Source organism: Cyprinus carpio, chromosome B8 (genome assembly GCF_018340385.1).
Source record: "Cyprinus carpio isolate SPL01 chromosome B8, ASM1834038v1, whole genome shotgun sequence".
In the NCBI taxonomy this organism is placed as follows: Eukaryota; Metazoa; Chordata; class Actinopteri; order Cypriniformes; family Cyprinidae; genus Cyprinus; species Cyprinus carpio.
Window position 1 is genome coordinate 17,352,483 of NC_056604.1, and position 22,462 is coordinate 17,374,944.

Consider the following 22,462-nt stretch of genomic DNA (forward strand, 5'->3'; position numbering starts at 1 on the left):
TGTTGATCATCAATCTTTGACTATTACGTTGTCTCGCTGGATCTCTTAGCTAAAGCATTAGTCCCCCTCAGCCAGTCAGAGAGCTTGTCTGATATTAGCAGTGCTTCTGGTGTGGGGATAGCGTTAATATTAGCCCCCTTAATATTGCATTCTTGTTGTGTCTGGCTTCTTACTCTAGCAGGGTTGCATTAATCCTCTTTTATCAGAATAAATAAAACTTTCAATAAAGTTCTTATTTTGTTTTTTAACCTTTGTCACTGTTGATTTATAGTGGTCAGGATTGTTAGGAAGGTCATACTCTGCTTTTGTTTTTTTAGCAACAGCTGGAGGAAGAAGCTGCGAAACCCCAGGAGCCAGAGCGCACCATCTCACCTCCACCTAGTGAAGCCAAACACCGCAGCCTTGATTGGACAAGTTCACATAAAACAAAAACAAACAAATCAGATCATCTATGATGAAAACAGGGTGAGAACAAAAAACACTGAATCTGATTACATATATGCGCATATATATTGTATTGGACAAGTTCACATAAATGTTAAACGAACATTGGTGTTCAGAGAAGCTCATCTGTGAACAGAAGCAGGTAAGTCGAACAGCTGTGACAGATCTAATGTCTAATGAGGTGCTGTCACCGATTGATGGTGAACTGCCCCCCCCCCCCACCATATGACTCAAACACACAGTCCATTGTGTTGAATCACACCACTTCTTCATCTCTGTAGACTTTCTCAAACAGAACACCTGGCTACATTTGAGTTCTCATACTGGGAGCTAAAAATATTGTTAATGTTTTTAATGGCAAAGTACACATTTCTTAACTTTTTTTAAAGACAAGTACACCAGAATTGGCGTTTTACCATCAGTCCCCACTCTGTTGCATAGTGTAAGCAGTAAGATATTTGACATTATTCCTTGTCACTTGTTCAGTACATTACAACTGGAAAAGTCAAAACAGAACTATTACAGAAAATCTAGAAATTTCGATGCGAGTAGCATACCATTCAGGCTCCTTTGAAATACTTTAAGGCTCTGTGATTTGGGGTGCACTAATCCTAAGCTTACATACTATATACTATGGATTGTGTGTAATTTGGGATGTAGCCATGGAGAGTGGCTCAGCATGCTGCATACTGCAGCATTGATGTGTCTGTGGTGCTAGTGGTCCCTCTAGTGGGGAGAGACTAGAGGAGTACAGCAAAGGGTCTTAAACTGGGGCTATTGTAGACTATGTTTCATATATATGATGTGAAATATTTATTTGTATATTTTTCTAATAGGAAATTGACTCCAATTACTTTATATAGCAGATATGTTAAGTTTTGGTTGTGATAATCTGCCAACATCTGTATATGAAGGCACACAAAACACAGTGTTTCCCATACATGAGCTCTACCTGGGCGACTTGCCCAGGAAGATAAATTTTGAATTCCACTTAACGAATTTCCGTATTTTCTGACCTCAGTTGGATGTAAATTGTGTAAATCTGAAGCAAATAGTCGTTCTTTAGTGTAGATGTATGTTGATTTAATCAGACAATGTCACGATTATAAATCAGGATTTAAAGAGTTAAAGTGAGAGTGACTCTTGGTTAACATGTAGTATTAATGGGTCGTGTTTAGTAACTATTTATACTTGTTTTATTTATGACAACAGAAAATATGTAAATGGGAACAGCTTTACTGGGCATTCAGTTGTATTACAGTATGTGACGGTTCAGAGAGTAGAACAGATCTGAAGTGCCAAACTTGTCTGAATGCAAACCCAACACAATTATGTCATAAATATGCTAATTAATATGTGACGTCTCCTGCCGCCACAAGTCTCACAAAATCCTGTGGGAAACACTGAAACATGAGGGTTATTGAATAATTGGGCAATCTGAGAGTCTACTGCCTTTTAGCACATTTTTTTGTTATTGTGGTGATTGTTTTCTATTTTACTTTTTATTGCCGTGTCACATCTTGTATGCATCTGAAATCACCTCCTGAGGTTTGAGTGATCGGATTACTGGCTATCCTTTTAGAATGCGTCTTGGAGAGCATTTTTAGCACTAAATTTTAACACCCCCTTTGGAAAGCTTCATGTATCCATCATTTTATCTGGCTTTTACTGTTCTCTGCCTCAAGTGTATCCAGGTCTTTATGTTCATTTCCTCTGTCAGGTGTTTCAGGTTTCTGTCCTGCTGTGATCTTTTAATCACACCCACCATCTCTTAATCCATTAAGGCCTCTCATGCTGTGATACTGCTAAAGAGCACTCACGCCTTCCTGTTCTCTTCCAGGAAGTGCTCGATGCTTTCTGAAATCCATAGGATAGAATACAGAAGGTAGTTTTGTTAAAGTGCTGATATCACGCTAAGTCATTGTGGGAGAGGAAGTTGTCATATTAAAGGTGCCATGTTGTTTTCCTTTGAATTTCACTTTATAATGTTAGTCAAGATTCCAGCAGCGAAAAAGGGTTTTGTATCAGTTCTCCCATGTAAAAAAAAATAAAATAAAATAAATAAAAAAATGGCACTATTTTGGTTACAATATCTTTAATATGTGTAAATAACCTCTGGCACTGAGCTGACCAATAAAATCGATAATAGTTTGCACTAACAGCAATCTAGTGTGTGTTAGGGTGTACACTAGGTGTTTTGAACCACGCCAGAGTGCATTTGACCCCCAAAGCCCGGTTCGTTTGACTAGTGTGAGCGCTCCGTGCCGCTCTTGGGCTCGGTTCAGGGCAACCGTGCCTAGTGTGAGTACACCCTTAAGCTGCAAAAAGAAAGAGCAACTGTGTACTAGGGGTGGGAAGATTCACCAATTCACTCGGTAGAAAAAGTTAACGATGCAATGCATCGATTTAAAAAAAGTGTGCATCAGATACAGTTGGCATTTGTATCACAATGCATCATTTCTAAAGTATTTGCATCAGTAAAAACTGATTTATTTACATACAATTACTAGTGGATGCACTATACTTTTATTGTTTAGAAAGTGACCAAAATTTTATATGTAGATCGATTTCTCTCTAAACTTTCTCAATAACGCACTTGAGATGTTGTGTTTTCCTGTGCATAACTGACGTCACATGATCTGGAGACCTGAGGAAAAGTTGGGATTAAGTCCTTAATTTCGATCACGGATCAAATCGATTCACCATGGCAAACAGTGAATGTATTTGTTAGGGCTGAACGATATATCGTTATCGTATCTATATCTAGATATGAACTTTCAAGATATTACTATCGAAAAAAGCAACGATATAGACGATATAGATTTCCCCTCCGCGCATTCGCCCTGCATACAACTCTGGCAGTCAAAAACAAACATCAGTTTTACGAGTGCCCGTGAATGCAAAGCCAGCGCGCACAACTATATTGTGAGGGGGGGGGGGGGGGGGGGGGGCGGTGTTTCCACGGTGACGCGTCATTGCTTGTCACGTGACACACCGCAGCATCAACAGCGCTGAATGAATGATGATCTGCTTTTATGTCATTTTTCCTTTTTTATTCAGAATATTCACAAATGTGTTGCTATGGCATGAAATATCTGATATTCCGATTGTCAAATACATGCAAGTGGAAGTATATTGTTTTTTAAACACCTTTATAACGATATTAGTTGAGCTGTATGCGCGATGGGCGCCGCCATCTTAGTTTGTGCCGCAGACGCAGTTCAATCGGATCTGTTGGATTTACAACCTCTATGTTTACAACACGTGAATTCATCCACTTCTCCCGAAATACTTAAAAGTAGTGGCTGGTGAACTGGGAATAGAATAGAGTAAACATTGAAGTTACTTACACAATGTGTATCTGATTAAATAAAAACGTGTCGAATTATAATGGAAAGGATTATTATTACCTCTTCCATAGACATCCTGTCTGAAGCCAGACATGGTTAACAAGCTAGTGGTTCCTGGCAAAGAATCTGTAGAAGTTGTGCTGCCTGTAACTACCTCTGTTCTGTTAGTACTGCATTTTCTGCATACAGTTGTGTGATCTTTTGAAGAATATAAATGTTGTTGCACTTCAATGCACTTTCAATGTTCCACCAGCTGCTGCATTTGTTATTTATTGGTTAAAGCAGAGCTGCAGTAAAAGTTTTGATTTGTAATTTTTTTTTTTTGGTAATTTATAGGTAATGTTGATGACTTGTTCTTAAAAATAAAACTATACTTTCCATGTATTATGATCTTTTTATTTTTCTGAGAAATGCTTGGGTTTTCACCGAACACGTAGTCATATCGTATTGTATCAATATCGTTTCCTGTGCATAACTGACATGTCACGTGTATATTTTTCATCTTTAAACGTCACAAAATCAATTCATCTGATAAATTCATTTTACATGTTCATAACTGACTGTCAAAAAATCACGTCACGTGTATATTTTTCATCTTTAAATGTTAGAAAGTCATGCAAAGCAACACTACGCTCACAAACACTGCTTTATCAAGAAGGGTATTACTGCAGCCTGGAGATCTCCAAAATTCTTGGGAGCTCCAAAATAGGGCGTGGCTTCCTCCCATTGACAGACAGGCACATGCCACACATGAATTTTTCTTCCAATCCACAAACTCTGCCCCACAGCTGATTCTAAAGATTTTATTGGTTGAGTCAATCACAGTGTTGATTTCCTACACTATGCTACAAAAAATGCAAACCCCTAAACCTACCCCACACCTGACCCTAACCTTAACCAGTGAATTTGGCTGCATGGCGGGATTGGCGCTGAATAGCATGGTAAAGAACATTGCAGTTCAGAAGATATATAAATATATAAATGCATAATTCAATCATTCAGTTAATAAGATAATGCAATATGAGATCGCTGTCCCAGGCCGTTTTGTAACTCCCCAACCGCACCTCGCTGGACAGTGGCACCATTTTAGTTACACCCAGTGTCACTACCCACTCCGCCCTCCGAATTTCGTGCCCCAGGACGCCCCCATTGCTTAAAACAAAGCGATAGAGTAAAATCCAATAAAGTAAAACCTTTCCACTTTGCTGCGCTGGGACAGCTCGCAGGTGATTCCCGTTTATATCATGAAGCAGAGGTTCAAACACCACTGGCCATGAGTTTTGGCCTCTGCTCTCATGGAGCATATTTATTTATATAGAATATTTTATTTTAGATCAACTAGAAACAATGTAAATAAATAACAATTGACATGCATGATAAAAATGGAAATGGGACCAATCGGACCAATCACCGCAGATTAGCGTCACACAAAGGAGGGGTTTGGAAAATGATTAGTTGAGCGAATCGTTTGGGAGTCATTGAGCAAGTATGGTAAAAAATGAAAACCAAAATATGAACCTTTCATTACCCATAATAGGGGCACTTTACTGTGTGTTTCTTATAGCAGTTAAAATTTAGTTTTAATTTAGTGATTTTAATGCTATAAAAAACAATTTTAGATTGTGATGTTCTAATGTTCTGCTAGCTATAAAAGGTACAGCTGTCATAAAACCAGAGTGTAAGGCTGCATGGCTATAATTGTATGTGAGAGGTAGTTGGTAATGTCATTGCATTCCTGTTGGTCAGTTATAGAGGACCTCAGCTTAGCCTGACAGTTGGCCTGCCTCGGACCAAGTTAGTTTTCCATCATAAGATGCAACAATGGTGGAGGTTAATCTGTGTTAAATTTGCTTTATGGAACATCATTTGACATTGAGTGAGACTAACTGAAATAAACCTGGCCTATTTGGTAAACTTGTTTTATGGAACAGGCCTCGAGACATTAGATGTAAGAAGACAGACACATAAGTTAATTTATGATTTGCTGTCTGTCTGACCCAAAGAAATAAAGGCAATATTTTTTCCATTGCATCGTATTGCATTGAATCGCATTGTGTTGAATCAAATCGAATCGAAATCGAAATCGAATCGCATCGGTAGCTGCTTCTTCATATGAATCTTCAATTTATCATATCATTGGCTATGCATCGAGATTTCAGTTATGAAATGCACATCCCTAGTGTGTATATATATCAGTCAAATATAGAAAAACTTACATTTAAGGGAGAGCATTGATTTAGAACAGATTTTTGATATATGCATTTTGACATAATATATTTGTTTAACTGATTGATTTAGTTTATATTTTAAAGTAATATTGGCAGTAGTAGTATTACTTATTAGTAATTAAAAAATTCCAATTAAATTGTGTAACTTAAATCTGCTATTTAAATCACAACCCTCAAATGTGAAAAATAAATTGACAAAATAATCAGCAGATAAATCACTTATCAGCGCAGCTGCTATTTGCAGCCCTACTTATGTAAAATCTACTGATGTAGTTCATATGTCAGGGTGGCTCACGCTGGTTCTGAATAGATGTTATATAAATGTGGGTGGTCATATTTGTCTGTGCTCATCATAATATGATTTTTGAGTGACTCAGTTTATTTTGTGTTTTGAATGTGTTTGGTATAGTGAAAGAGCTGGCTTTGCAAAATCCTGTTTACCATGATACGTCCCCTTTAAAATGATGCTAGGCTGATTATTGTTTGCCTATTATAGATGAGACTGACAGTTAAAAATTAGCATTTCATCTGGTGATCAGATCTGCTCACTGAAAAAGATGATTTCAGAGTGTGAGCTGCTTGTAGTCGGGGCATAATAATATTTCACACACTGTTTTTGGATAATTGTGGGAAAATGACTAGTAGATGAATGACTAGTAGAAAATGCCCTCTTTATCCCATCTCAAAATAATGGAATAAACCCCATCACCGCTCTTAAAGCACCGAGTTTTGTTTGCAAGAGAGAAAGGAAATGTAGTTTTAGGGCTTTCATTTTGTATGTTTGTGGAAGAGACACACGAAATAGCCAGCCATAAGGTCTCCATTGTTTTTGTTTTTCTTTCTGTTGCTTTCCCCCTCTCTCTCTCTCTCTCTCTCTCTGCATTTGAGCAAGACAGCACAGAACGTAATAGATTCTTCTTTCTTTATTGCATCTAATTGGATTACCTCCCCAGCCTTCTTTCTCTCTCCCTCTCCCCCTCTTTCTCTCTCTCTCCTCTTTTAGAAAGGGAGAGGGGAGAGAGGTAGATAGCAGAGGGCAACGAGTGTCTTCTGTTGAGAGCTCTATTAATAGTACATCCCTTATACACTGGTTTGTTTATGTGTGTGCGCTAGAGAGAGTGTAAGGTGTGTTGCTGTGGTGATGTCCCGCTGACATGTGCGCTGTGTGTTTTTTGAACAGAAAAAGGCAGAGGAGGCTCATCGCATCCTGGAGGGACTCGGACCCCGAGTAGAGCTGGTGAGTCCACATTTCTCCTCATATTATCCTTCTTTCACATATTGCCCTTTTTTTCCATCTTCTCTTTTAAAAGAGCTTATGATACTAATAGAGTAAATATATTTTGCATCAGTTCAGCTCATGCACAGTGTCATTTTCAAAAAGTAATGGGGTCAGGTGTCACATCAGCCGATTGTCAGTGTTGATGATCTTCAGTTTATGTCATCATATCCTGTAACAACATATCTCACAATCATGTTCATAATGTTGTTTTCCTTTGCAGTGTTACTCAGAATTTTTCACAGTATTTGACAGTTTTTTCCTGAAATGAATTAACTGATCTTTTTTAATATGCATTGTTTTTTTTATGTGATTGTATTATTTGAGGTGTATGAAAACCTATAGCTGTAACATGATCTCAACAGTGTGAACTCCTTCAGCCTGTGTGTGTGACTATTTAGCACAACACAACTCAGCATCCATTAGATTATAAATCTAACTGGAAGTGACCACCAATGCCTTGATAATCGAGGTGATAGAACAGCCCTTCTGGTGCCACCTCTTTTATCATACGTTTTGACACAGAAGAGACATACTGCAAAGAGAAGTTCTCCCAGAGCTGGGATGCATTGATGTGACCGCGGTGTGTGTGTGTGAAACTGAACTCCACTGCTTTCATCTGTCTCCCCTACAGCCTTTGTATAACCAGCCGTCTGATACCAAGCAGTACCATGAGAACATCAAGATGTGAGTGTACTTCTCTGTATCTCTCTTTGTTTCATTCAGAACCATAAAATACTCCATCCACTGAGAGAAAGAGATCTGTAGCTTAAACAATTACAAGCATGCATATTTGCCACCATCTTTACTGCAGCGTTTATAATGATTATGTGACATTGTTACTATTGACTATTATTACTATATACTACTATTGAAACGCAATCAGCAACGATAGGGAACTCGTTTCTCTATATTCCTTATATATTCCTTTTTCCTCCTTTATATGCGAGCCCTGTCTGAGAGACGGTTTCTGAGTGCTGTCTGAGACGTGCACACACATGAAGACGGTGCTCATGGAGCACGGGAGCATTGAATGGATTGTTTTGCAACTTTATAGAACTTGAACAGTTAAATACTCTTTTGTGGGTCAAAATGCTTGTCTTTGCAAGTATCTTCATAAACACACAAACACGTGTAACAGTATATTGGATCCGGGCAGCTCTTAAAGTGACAGCAGTCTAATGTTCCTGCTGTCTGTTCCATTCATGTTAATCAAACAATAAAAGAGAGAAAATCTCTCAATGCTCTTGACTAAATCACTTTTACAACTTAAATAAAAAGAAATGTATATTTAATTTACACAGTAAAAAGTATGCAGTGTTTTTATACATTTGATTACTTTGTACAATATATGTAACATTTCTCATTTATTTGTTCTACTGTAGTTTTTGTCTTGTAATTAGTTTCTTGTCAGTTTACTTGTCTTCAGTGAGCTTGAGTTTTTTGGTGACACTGATGTTAAGAATTATACAATTTCTGTGGTAACACAAATTTTGATTTTTGAAGACCATATTTAATGCTACAAAATATCTAGGCCTATATATTGATATTGTTACTGTCAAATAAAATTACTCCTATTGTTATATAAGCTTTTGGTCATGTTGCCAACCCCTATTAGAGCCAAATAAATATTCTAATATTACAGTTTCTTAAATGTTTGTTCATTTAGTCCCTCGCTTGTAGAATTTGTTTCATCTTCTTTTATGTGAAATTTTGGATCTCAGCACTGTGCATAATGCAGCTGAAGACCATTTTGACCATTATTGAACTGTTATGATTATGGTTGCACAGAGATTTTTTTTTTTATTAAAATAAAAATTATAAAATAATTTCACTTAAGGTCCTGTCACATTTACCGTTGCTCTGTGAAATTTCCCGGTTGAAATCCCACCATTCCATAGTAGGATTGCAAGCAATGTGGAGTTTTGCGTAATGATGGAAAAGCTCGCAAATTTCACCTGGGTTCAAATTGGTCAAATTTGCAGCGATGACCACCAGAAAGCTGCTTTGTTTGAAAGCACCTTCAGTGTGAGCTGTACTTTATTGACAGTGGATGTGCTTTTGCAGGTGTGATCATACCTTTATTTAATGTGGTTAACAAAACCCTTACTCCTAATCATTCTGTGGTGTTTTGGGTTATTTGGCCTCATAATTCAATGCAAAAATGTGTTTGAGAAAGATAGAATATGTATTTCAGCTGTTCTTTGATCACTCAATCGAGGGTTTTGTTTTCAGGAGTCCTTTATCAACCTGAGCTGCACCGGCGGGGAAATATTTGTGTAATAGTTGATGTGTGGGTAGATCATGGGTGTTGAGCTGCATTCTAGGTTCCAGTGCGTCTCGCACAACAGCTAATCTTGCAGGCCATCTGCTGTGTAATGCAGTGCCACCTCTGCACCTACACACTTAATCTCACTTGCACAAGTACAAACATAAACCAATGACTCAAAGAGATCTTGCCAAGTGCACCAGTGTCTCATCAAATGCACATGATGCCAGGCCGATTTCCCTCAACGTGTAGGAATAAATACACAGTTTGTGCGAAGTGCTGGAAGATAAAAACACCCTTGTGTAGGATGTATTAACGCATGAAGTGATTAGATTAATGGTCATGACCTCTGCTGTGTGAGAGAATTAATCTGCATGCAGTGAGAGAATAAAATGATTACTAATCTGACCTGCATTGCTGGCTAACTAGCTAGCTAGCTCTCTCTTAAACACAAATAAATACAAAAACGCACAAAGCTCACTGATGCTTACACTTGGACTCTTGTATATGCAAAGATGCATCACAGCTGAAGTTAAGAGGTGACATTTTGTGTTGTTTAATGATTATGTATTCCCTTTTTACAGAAATCAGGCAATGAGGAAGAAGCTCATTCTGTATTTCAAAAGAAGAAATCATGCTCGAAAACAGTGGGTAAGGGATAGCACTCAAATGCACACATAAAAACACACAGCAGGATGGCATTCTTGCAGCTCACAGTACCTGAATATTGGGCACATTTTTTTATTCAGTACTAGGATAACAAGAATAGCCTTCCGTAGTATCCCAGTGAGGATCTTAATGTTAGGAAAGAGTGTAGTTATTGAATAATGGGATGGTTAAAAACTAGATTGGAACTGTTAACTTTTAGTAATTACTTTCATTCTAATGTTTCCTCTCTTGGTGACTTCACTGCAGCATATGCTTTCAATACTTTGATATTCACTCTTTATGTTCTGACTTGTGTGTTCAGGAACAGAAATTCTGCCAGCGCTATGACCAGCTAATGGAGGCCTGGGAGAAGAAAGTTGAGCGCATCGAGAATAACCCACGCCGTAGAGCCAAAGAGAGCAAAGTGCGGGAGTATTACGAAAAACAGTTTCCTGAGATCCGCAAACAGAGGGAGCTGCAGGAGCGCATGCAGAAGTGAGTGGTCCTGGGTTGTTGTGAACTTTGGAGACATCTGCATGGTCGTGTGGTTTCATAAGTGTATTTATATCTATATTTATATGTGTTTCTCTACAGTAGAGTGGCTCAGCGAGGTGGCGGTTTGGCCTCAGCAGCCCGCAGCGAACATGAGGTTTCTGAGATCATCGATGGCATCTCAGAGCAAGAGGTAGGGGTGCAGCTGGCATTAATGCATTGTTTCCTGCACTGCTTTTCAGTCCCAAATCTACAGCACCATAGAAGAGTACATTATACCATGATGTGTGCTTACAGTTTGAATTTGAGGAGATAAAAAACACTGTAGCATGAAATAATGTCAAGACACATCTCTTAATATTGTATTTGGCATTCAAAACAGTAATCTAATTCATGAATGATTAACTCGCATACAGTGAACTTTTAATGAATCAGCTCACAAGTTAGCCATCTGATATAATCTGAATCATTCACTGAACGAACTTTGTGAGTATTTGGTGAATAAAGCAAGTTTTGTGGAATCATTATCATCACTGACTGTTTGTTTATATGACAACATATAGTTAAAGATATGCCTTTCCAGCATTTTTGGCTAATAAAATATTAGTCAAATCATATATTATGCACTACCTTTTATATATTTCGCATTAGTAAATTTTTTTTTAAGAAATCATTTTATTTAGCATGTCTGCATTAAATTAAGTGACAGCAAAAAAATTATATCGCAAAATAACATCAAAATCAAACAAATGCATCCTTGATGAGTATAAGAGTCTTCTTTCAAAAACATTGTAAAAGTCTCACCAAACATGGACAGCTGTGTATATGTTACCAAAACTGCAATAACATTTCTGGAGAAAAACGTTGCTAGACTCAATAGACAAGCAAACTCATGAATGTAAAAGGATTGTTTGTGTGTCTGTCTGGAAAAAGTGCACATATCAAAGTGGCTTCACAACTAAAGGTCTCTTACACAACAAGTAGGGTTTTGTGGCTGATGCTCTTCCTAAACACAGACATAAGATTCAGTGGCCACATATTTGCTGACTGTCTCTGCCTTGCTTTTGGCATTACTGTTTCTCGGTTTCTTGTCGCATATTTATTTTCATTTAATTTTTTGTGACTGCATCTTCCTCTCTCTCCCTCTCACTCTCTCTCTTTCACTGCAGAACTCAGAGAAGCAGATGCGTCAGTTAGCTGTGATTCCTCCCATGCTGTTTGATGCCGAGCAGCAGAGGATAAAGTTCATCAACATGAACGGGCTGATGGACGATCCCATGAAGGTCTACAAAGATAGACAGGTCATGAACATGTGGAGTGAACAGGAGAAGGACACTTTCCGTGAGAAGTACGTTCTGCCCTCTTGCATTGATGTGCATGTTGATTTTGCGTGAAGGAATGAGGAGTTATGAAATTGGTATTAAAATGTATCAGCGTGTGGTTTAGCAACTCTCTCCTTGTTTTTGAGAGCTCAGCAGTTTGTGTGCATGTGGTTGTGTTTGATAGTTGGTTAGTGGTGCAGCACTAGGTGAAACGTGAACAACTGAAATCTACATCTCTGCGCTGATGCTGATGTAAGCACGACTGCTTGAGTAGACATCTCCAGTCCTCTACAGGCAAACTAAAAAGATCATGCAACTGAAATAAACACGCAGTAAATTTTTAGAATGACCACAGGCTCTTAGGCTTAAAAAGTGCTTTTAGGCAATAGCTGTTAGGCAAACATTTTAGATTCCGGATCATAATAAATAATCCTGAGTACAAAATATAAAATGAAAAGAACAAAATGTAATGGTTTAAGGTTACATTAGCAATATTTTGCAGACAAAAAAGGTACATTTGTCTGTTGACAGTAGTCAATTTCAAACCAAACCACTTTCTATTGGTCGCCATGGCAAATCATCACATAAAATTCCCAGCTGCATAGATTCCTATTAAAATGACTGGATTTTGCCTGGGTTGAAATTATTGACTAGCGCTTCTCTGATGGCAAATTTTGGTTGATTGTGTCATCATCGATTTTGTGCACATAATGTGAATAGTTTGCAACAGGTCATCATGTCAGCTGTGTGAATGCACTTAACTTTAACCAAAAAGGATGCTAGAGAAAATTTGTTTTGCTGAAATATCGAGCAGTGGTGTCTTGTTGCCAAAGAAATTCACTATGACTGGTTTGACACCTGTAAATACGACACCCTGAATAGCATACAGAGTTCAATTACCCAATAACTGAAATTTAATTAGCAAAACTTTATTTTTGTTTTTGGCTAAATAAAAGCTGTTTTGGTGTTTTGCTAAAGAAGAAATAGACTTCAGTGCATCAATACCAAAACTGCTTCATATTTGGTTTGAGTGGCAGAGGCTTTGTAAAGTTCTGGACCATGACGCAGAGGTCAGCAGCAAAAGGAAGTGAGAGAGAGACCTTGTCTAGTCTAGTTCTTAACCATGAGCCAATGAGGAACCTTACCAGAGGAATCAATGCGCACTAAAGAAATCACCTTCACAAAAGTCACCTAAAGACGATCATACAGCATTTGAACGTTGTGTTTGCTTTGTATCACAGCTCTTCCTCTCCCTCACCGCAGGTTTATCCAGCACCCAAAAAACTTTGCCCTGATAGCCTCCTTTCTGGAGAGAAAGGTACACCTGCGTCTTTATTAATACCATCCTCTTCATACCATTGTTTGCACTGCAGGCAGTGTGCATGAATATGATCAGAGTGTTTGAGCAGAACGAGTAAGGTTTGAAGTGCTTTGTGTGTGTGTGTGTGTGTGTGTCCGCTCACAGACAGTGGCTGAGTGTGTCCTGTTCTACTACCTGACTAAGAAGAATGAGAACTACAAGAACATTGTTCGCAGGAGCTACCGTCGCCGAGGCAGGAGCCAGGTGAGCGTTAGACTACATCTCCCAGCATGCCCTTTGACATTTTAATGCTGCATTTCAGTCAAAGTTGGGTGTGAGATATTCCTACTTGGAAAATGTGGTATAAAGAAACAAAACGCCAGTGCTGTAATTTGTTTTTGAGGTGTGTGATTATCAACAGAGAAGAAAATGTACGATTTTTTTTTTTTTTATACATTGTAAACAGGCTTATTATTGTGTAATGTTGCAAAATGAAACACTGATATGTTGATTGCTTAAAGTCCTGCCATTTTGTATGTCATCTCCAACCTCTCTGCAAAATCAGTAGTAAGCTTCTGCAAGAGTGTTGAAATCGAGTCCTGCATCAAGTGGTGTCTTATTGCACTTTCCAAGTAGAAAGCTGGAATTCCGACTTTCCGGGTTGAATGGAACGCAGCATACGATCTAAAAACTTCAAGGATGTTGACAATGGCATTATGCTATATTAAATAATATAAACATTGTTTATTTGCTTGTGGATCTGTCCCCTGATTTACAGCCCATACCTCATGATTATAGTGTTTAAAGAGGCGGTGTGAATTCGACTTGTCTTTTTAATGAGAGCGTGTTATTAAAAATAAATCAGCATGATTCTAATGAGTATCACAGACGCACACCTCAAAGTGAGCTCAAACCATATGAAGTAATTATCTAGCTCTGTGCCCTGTTGGAGTCTGCAGTGATTTTCTCCTGATCTTACACACTCATTAACTTCTGTATGTGTGTGAGGGTGATCACGCACAGAGAGAGAGTCACGGAACTGTTGCATCGTGAATGTATTAAATGTTTGTGTTTTGTTTTAAAGCATGAGAGCATGAGGTGAAGTTGTTAGACAGAGAGCTCTGTGTGTGTGTGCTGCCTGCAATAATAGCAGGCTCAATAAAAGCTGATAGAATAATGAGCCCACAGCCCAAACACATTTGTTTTACTGGTCTTCTGCTGCTGGAGCGGTTCTGCTCAGGTCATTAAATATCGCCTGATCTAAATGGGTCCGCATTAAAACGCTCTCAGCCAGTGCCACAAACACAGAAAGCAAGGGATACAGTGGGATGAGCCTGATGGGTGAAAGAAAGCATGAACAAAAGGGAGACAGAAAAACGAAAGCAAGTTACTGTTTGGATGAGTACATCTGTATATGTGTGTTTAACTGTGCATGAATAACTGAATGTGGGCAGCTGACATGATGTCTAATTTTACCGTTTTCAATTGTCTTATTTTGGAATCAGTTGGTTAGCATGGAAGAATAATTTTGCTGAAACGTAGGCTTTTTGTTCAAAATTTCAAGTGAATTGTCCTGTATTGTGACTATCCTCGTATGTGTGTGCGTAAGGTTATACGAGGTGCCATCTGTCAAACTGAAAAGCTCTGAGGCAGAATCGGAGCATGGAGATGTTGAGATTCCTGCACTCTCTCACTTCATTGATCTGTCCGTCGTCAGTCCCTTCAGATTCTGTCTCTGTCCCCTCCCCCTTCATCCTTCTGTCATCCATTTTTCCCTCTAGTAGTAGCTGTAGTGGAGCATACTCTCTCTTTCCTGACAAAAATAGATGGTTTATGGTGCCTCATAATTCAAAATGTAATTCTCATGTGAAGGAAACCCCAGATACATGGAAGTGAGGCCTGGGTGATAGGACCATCACCTATTTTATATATATATATTCAGGGCCCGAATTTCATTTTTGAAAATGGATATATATATATATATATATATATATATATATATATATATATATATATATATATATTCCCTTACAAAGAGATTTATAGAACAATGTCCTTGTTCTAGACAGCTTATTTTTGGGGAGAGAGGTGTTTTATTTTATTTTTTTCAAAGGGGGTGGGGGGGTGTTTGGTGGAAGTAGATGATTTTTTAAATGATTTTAATTAGATTTTAAATGATTTTAATTTGCTGTCTTTTGATTGGCTGCATTCGCAGAATAACCAACAGGCACAGCAACAGGTGAACCGCAACAATCAGGAAGAGAAAGACGACAAGGAGAAAGAAAAGGAGGGAGACCACGAGGAGGAAAAAGCAGAGGGAGATGAGAAAGAGGATGGCATGAAGTGAGTATCTTTCTCTCTTTTACTCGCCTTCTCTCCTTCTCATCTCACATCCATCCATCAGCTGTGTTTTGCTTACATCTTCTCTCATCAAATCCTTTGAACCTGTGGCCTTACAGCTTGTTTTTTTCTGTGAATCAGCTTAAACAGTGAAGGCACAGTTATGTAACCCGGCAGGTGGAAAAAGCATTCTGCTGACTTGCCACTCAATGCTAGTGCTAAAGTCCTCTGATTCAGAGCTCTTTTAAGCAGTTTGGATTTTACAGACTTTAGGATAGAACTGTGGAGATGATACCAACATTTTTGGTTGTCAATACCAGATTTTTTTTTTTTGGACACATGACGTTTATTACTTTCTTTACGTCAATATTTTATTTTATTTTATTTTATTTTATTTTATTTTATTATTTAAACAGTTACTTTCAAGTAAACGTTGATTCAAGTTTTTCTAGTAATCAATAAAGTAAACAGTAATACAAAAACAAATTAAATATACTGAATGTAAAAATGTGTGTATAAAATAAAAAAATAAAATACATTTGAATAAATCTATTTAATTATTTTGGGGTTTATATACACATTTAAATTAAATTAATATAAAAATTATAATAATCGAAATAATATAATTTCAAACATGCTACTGATAAACTAACGTTAAATATAAAAAATATTTAAAACAGCTATTTCATATATATTCGGATACAACAGTCATATATCGCTATTAGGACCGCACGTCCTGTGACGAGTTTGCCGCATCAGAGCAAAGTTATCAGTCTGCAGTCAACGGTGAAAATCAAAAGTAGATTTATTTTAAAGACCAACAGTTTAACACTAGATATTGGACACAAACGAACACATTAAATATAAAGTATTTAAAACAGGTAAGTTCATATATTTGCAGTAAAGTTCAATTGAACAGATACATCAGTCATACAGTGCTCCGCACCATGTGCCGCATGACGAGCCCGACACACCGCCACAGAAACAAGGATGAAATGCATTCTAACATAACTGTGGCAGTAAACTGAGTTAGTGAGGGCTTGGTTAAAATATTGCACATATATAGACCGTTCAGATTACTTGTTAAAATACAACAAAATACCTTTTATCAGCAGATGATGTACGTCTGTTTGTGGTTGGAGACTCCTTCACCGACTACAGGCTCTAATCCTCATTTGCGCACGATTGTGTGAAATGCGGTGCTGAAGTGAAGTAGCGGGGCAATTTGATAATAATAGCCGAATTATAATAGGCCGCCTAATAATAATAATTTAATAAATTTATAGGAGAATGAGCCTAATATCGTCTTGACTATCGACAAAGACATCTGCTATCATTGATATCTCTGACCATCGTCGATACACGATACTATCATCTGTCGGCACAACCCTAAAGTACAGGTGACAATGAATTAATCTAAACTAAACCTGTGCAGTCAGCAGTACTGCAGGGTGTGATTAGAGCACATTAGCACTGGCCCGAATACACAGGCCTATACATTAAATGAGTGCATTAAGCCAAGTCTGTGCGTTTCTTGGACTTCTCCCCCATGATTCTCACAACCTGCGGGCACAGCTGCTGATACTATATTTAGTACTGTATCTGCAAGATGGATAATGTGCAGGTAAGATAAATGAGGGTCTGCTCATCCCACAGCCACTTTGTGACACTGTGCTGTACAGCTGAACGTGAATACACCAGCTATTGAGCCAGCATTTGCATAGTGTGTTCACATTCATATAGGCATATATTTAGTTTGTGTGTGTTATCGGTTAACAGTCCAAAAAAGTTATTCTCAAAAAGATTTTCTATTATACCTTACAAATGTTTTTTTCTAATAAGAATGCACTAACTATATAAATACCAACCAACCAACCAACCAACCAACCAACCATCCAACCATCCAACCAACCATCTATCTATCTATCTATCTGTCTATCTATCTATCTATCTATCTATCTATCTGTCTATCTATCTATCTATCTATCTATCTGTCTATCTATCTATCTATCTATCTGTCTATCTGTCTATCTATCTATCTATCTATCTTTCTATCTATCTATCTATCTATCTGTCTATCTATCTGTCTATCTATCTATCTATCTGTCTATCTGATAATCAAACATGATTTATGAGTAATTTTGCTTTGATAAGAGCTTGTTTCAACTATTATAATGATATTTTTTTTTGTTCTTGCAGAGATGACACCTCTGGTGAGGACGGGGAGGAGAAAGAGCCTCCTGTAACCGCTAAAGGCAGGCGCACCGCAAACAGCCGCGGTCACCGGAAAGGACGTGTCACTCGCTCTATGACCAACGAGCAGGAAGAGAACACTTCACCGCTAAGCAGTGAGCTGGGTTAGCAAACACTTGCATACCATTGACTTTTTCTGTAGGTCTCTGAGGTCATGTGTTCAAATGAGTTCTTTGCTTTGCTCTGCAACTTAACCTTGCACAACATTTTATTGTATAACATTGTCCCACTTGTAGTTTTATAACTTCCCTTTTCTGTTTTCCCTAAATGTGAGGATATTTTAACAGCAATATCAACAGAATGAGAATGATCCTAATAATGAAATGCTGTACAAATACTTCTATGGTTGAGTAGAAACCATCTGTCCCCTGAGTGTCACAGTGTTCCCTGGTTTTACGATGAGAAGGCATTTCAATTTCTGAAATGCACTTTTTGATGATGTTCAGAGCTCATCTAGCTTAGAGTGTTCTTGAACTTATGTTGATCGTGCTTCTGTTAAAAACTTCCCCAATACTTCAGCATGAGGGTCAAAACAGCGCTTGTGGCAACTCTTGAACTTTTTACTTATGTCACAAGAGCTTGAGTCATTTTCATAAGTCACTTCACCTTGAGCTTCTGCCTTTGCCTGTTTGTGCTTTTAGTTTGGTTTAGTTTTAAGTAATTTAAAGAATGGATATGAATTTGCAACTAGGGATGCACCGACAGATTTTTTTCCCCCCGATACTGATTTTAACAAATAACTATTGGCCGATTCTGATACCGATATTGGTCAGTTGCATAAAGCACTATGAGCAGAATCAGTATTTGAACGTTTCTGTTCCTGGGTTCCTCTTTGAGTAGAAAACGTACCGGTAAATAAAGCTAGTTTTTTTTACTTTTTCTTTGCCAATAATAATAATAATAATAATAAAGTACAGCGTTTAATTTACACAAAAAGAAAGAAAATCGTGAAGACTGTCTTGAATGAACTCTCTTATTTATAGCCAATACAGCATCATCTTTTCTAGATTTACCAAAGACCAAATGTATTAAACAAAAGAAAAAACTATCAACGCAATAAAAACATTAAATATTTTTTTTCAAGATATTTAAAAATGTTTCATCATGGACAAAAAAACGTTAATCCTATAAGCGTTAATTTTGAGAGGCAAAAAAACTGCCTAAATTAGTAGGCTGTACATTGTTTTTTTATTATTACATTCAGAAATAATGTAGGCTAAAATAATGGTAAATTAAAGCAAAATTACAAACACAGTTAAGCTATTTTAGTTCTCTTCTCTCCACAGCAAATCCTCTAAAGTTGTGTTTAGGCTAAATATAAGCATCATGCCTAGACAAATTAATTTAAAAAGGAAACTGAAGCTTACCTCTCTCATTCTGCACGAATCCAAATGTAAATGTAACCTATTATTTATTATGTAAACTATAGGCTTTGTTCTTCACTTGCATTATCAACATAAAACATCATCCTTCACACATAGACTATATCAGCAGTGAGGCGCTGGTCACACTGAACTGCACAGACTGTACTACTACGGACTATTTAAATTGAGCAGTGTAACTTTTTATGTTTCTTTAACTGTATTTTATTTTGAGATAGAACAAGCTGCGATATCAAATTAGCAAAAATTTGTTGTATGTCAGTGTGAGGCACTGACACAATCACTGCATTGTTTTCCCAACTGTTACTCCCTAATTTATGGTCATACCAACACTGGTTTGTCATACAGATAGAAGCAAAACATCATTGAAAACTGTAAAGCTTTTGTAAAATATATATATAATATAATATATAGATTTATTCTGTTTTCTCTGTTCACAGAAGCGTTGCAGGTTCATGATGTGACCTTGTGTGAATCCGTGTTCTACACTGGTTTCAAACAAAAAGCTGCATATTACCTTCCATTCATTTTCACTTAAATGTAGGCCTAATGCTTGGCTGTTCGTGACATATCCTCGAATAAACTTTAACGGCGGGGAATTGCCATTCCGACTTATCTATGATGAATTTACAGCTGAGCACAGGCATTTCACTTGTTGGATGCGTCACATTTGCATATGGGCTGTCTGACAAACTATATTTTGTACAGATTTTATTTTGTTTTGGCAAGTATTTAATTATTTTGCCCAGAGAAAAACATTGGATTATGCAACGGACATGCAACTCGTTGTCTCCATGCAGTTAACTAATAAACCATCGGTATCAGCCCTTTTCATGCCATTTCAGATATGCTAATGGCTTTAAAATAATCAAGAATCGGCTGATAAATATCGGCGGCTGATACATCGGTGCATCCCTATTTGCAACCTTTAGTTTGTGTTGACTACCTCTTGCGTTTTATTTATTGATTGGTTGATTTGATTGAATGATTTGTTAAAAAACATAATTTTATACCAGTCAGATGTGTCAGGTTTAGGCCCATTCCCAATTCTAATTTATACCCCTTCACCTACCGCAAAGCTGCACTTACAAAGCTAAACCGAAAACAGCAACTTGGGTTGTTACCAAGATGGACGCTGAATTTCATTATAGAGACTTCGTTATTATTTCACGTTACATGACATTCTTCTTCTCTGTACATTTTAGCTAATCTGGAGATGAATGAAAGTTCTCGCTGGACTGAAGAGGAGATGGAGACCGCAAAGAAAGGTCAGAACCCATGTTTGGTATTTTGTCACTCCTGCATTTATTGAATAGATGGTATTCTCACAGTATAGACAAACAATTAGTTAGAGAACCTTACAAACACATTAGTAAGGGGCCATTCACACAGAACGCATTTTTCCATTCCAATGCGCTACTTTTCCGTTGTTTTTCTATGTAAACGCACTTGACAGACGTGCGTGACCGTTACGCTTACTTCTCGCGTCTTTTGCAGAGCCTCGCACATGAGCGTCGCATTAAGACGCCATGTCAAGTTAAAAGAATTTCCAAATGTCAGTTCGAAAGCAGTGGACCAATCAGAAGAACTCTGAGGTGGGGCAGCGTTGCGAGCTTCTGTTAACAGTAGCAAGTTGGCATGACAGCTGTTTTATTGACGTCAGCATGGCACATCTCAAGACCCTAGCGTTGTACACTGTGTGAAAGCGCTGCGCCTCGCATTTTAGATGCAAAACCACGTTCTTTGTGAATGGCCCCTCAGTGTGTTTCTTTTTTATTATTATTTAGGTGGACTGGATCAGAATATAGTTTTAAAGGTGCCATAGAATGGATTGATACTATTTTTTTATTATTCTCTGATGTCGTCAGAGTGCGTATGTGAAGTTTATCTCAAAATACCCCACAGATAATTTTTTATAGCTTGTTGAAATTGTCAGTTTTAGGGTATGAGCCAAAACATACTGTTTATGTGTATGCCCCTTTTAAATGAAAATGAGCTGATACTTCTGCCTCCCTTCTCAGGAGAGTGCGGAGTTTCAAGAGCTCATGCTCACAGGGAGACCGGTGTCACGGTTAACTGGTGGTGACTGTGTTACTGACTTCACATTGCTTTCAAACGCAATTTTTAACTACCACATTCCTATTCACAGTCATTCTGGTAGCAAGTGAAGGCAGCATTAGTGAAAACAGGCAGAAACAATGGTAGCTTTAGCAACATTAGCCTTACAGAGAGCCAAGAAGCTCTTTTGGAAAACAAAATATGATGTGTGAGGCTGGAGTCTGGACGTTTGCACTCGAAACGTTGGTATTGATCCCTCTTTCAGAAGCAATCTTTGCACAACTCCAGCGCTGAACTGACCCTCGTTTGTGAGGCAGTCCGGTGTAAATGTTAGCACAAACGTACAGGACTTTTCTGTTTTTTTTTTTCTGGAACATTTCCTTCGAAAATGAAATGTAATCTCAGTGTCCTCAGCGGTCTATGGAGACTCCTATGTTCGTTGGTGCATCCCAACACACAGCACACAACACCTAAAACTGACATTATACCTACAGCAGCTACAGCAAGAAAACATAAATGGCGGACCACTGCTTCTCACTCAGGGCTGTGTATAGGGCAGAGAGCGTCACAAATGGGCGGGACTTTCACCGAGTATGACATCATAGTCTGGAACTGCTCATGTGGAGAGACTGTTTAGATTTTTTTGGGATTATAAAACAATGAGTGAGTGGAGTTTTACCATTATAGGCTGGTTGTTTTCACACACTGTGGCCACAAAACTGTGTTCAATCACCTTATAAAAGTGATTTTTGCATTCTATAGCCCCTTTAAAGACAATAATGTTTTCAGAAAAGGTCAAAATGGGCCTTGATAGGATGTTGACAGTTCGATTTTCTTTTGTTCGGTTAACTAGATGTAACTCTGCCTGATAAGACCTGTAACACTTAACCTAGCAACTCCACAAACATTTACATGAGCACTAGATCACACACTGTGCCCTTGGCCTCATTTCACACACATGCACTTAGTGATACACATAATAATGTGTCTTTATGTGGGAGGTGCATCTTTATATGACAGCTGGACGTCCGGACGTGTCATTTACTCATTAAGAACAAGAACTTCATTAATGGACCTTCAAAACTTAATGTGGGATTATA

At 37.9% G+C, this 22,462-nt stretch overlaps 1 protein-coding gene across 4 annotated transcripts in view; it reads left to right on the plus strand.

Annotated features, from left to right (window-relative positions):
• The window catches only part of LOC109077172 (nuclear receptor corepressor 2-like), a 112,155-nt gene that overhangs the window by 61,544 nt on the left and 28,149 nt on the right, over window positions 1-22,462 (plus strand). For all 4 annotated transcript variants that reach the window (XM_042728971.1, XM_042728969.1, XM_042728970.1 and 1 more), the window contains 13 exons: window positions 318-405; window positions 440-465; window positions 7,203-7,259; window positions 7,933-7,985; window positions 10,152-10,218; window positions 10,538-10,710; window positions 10,810-10,900; window positions 11,877-12,055; window positions 13,293-13,347; window positions 13,495-13,593; window positions 15,545-15,672; window positions 17,869-18,026; window positions 20,510-20,572. In XM_042728971.1, coding sequence (XP_042584905.1) covers window positions 318-405; window positions 440-465; window positions 7,203-7,259; window positions 7,933-7,985; window positions 10,152-10,218; window positions 10,538-10,710; window positions 10,810-10,900; window positions 11,877-12,055; window positions 13,293-13,347; window positions 13,495-13,593; window positions 15,545-15,672; window positions 17,869-18,026; window positions 20,510-20,572 — 1,237 coding nt within the window. The remainder of the gene's footprint in view (window positions 1-317; window positions 406-439; window positions 466-7,202; window positions 7,260-7,932; window positions 7,986-10,151; window positions 10,219-10,537; window positions 10,711-10,809; window positions 10,901-11,876; window positions 12,056-13,292; window positions 13,348-13,494; window positions 13,594-15,544; window positions 15,673-17,868; window positions 18,027-20,509; window positions 20,573-22,462) is intronic.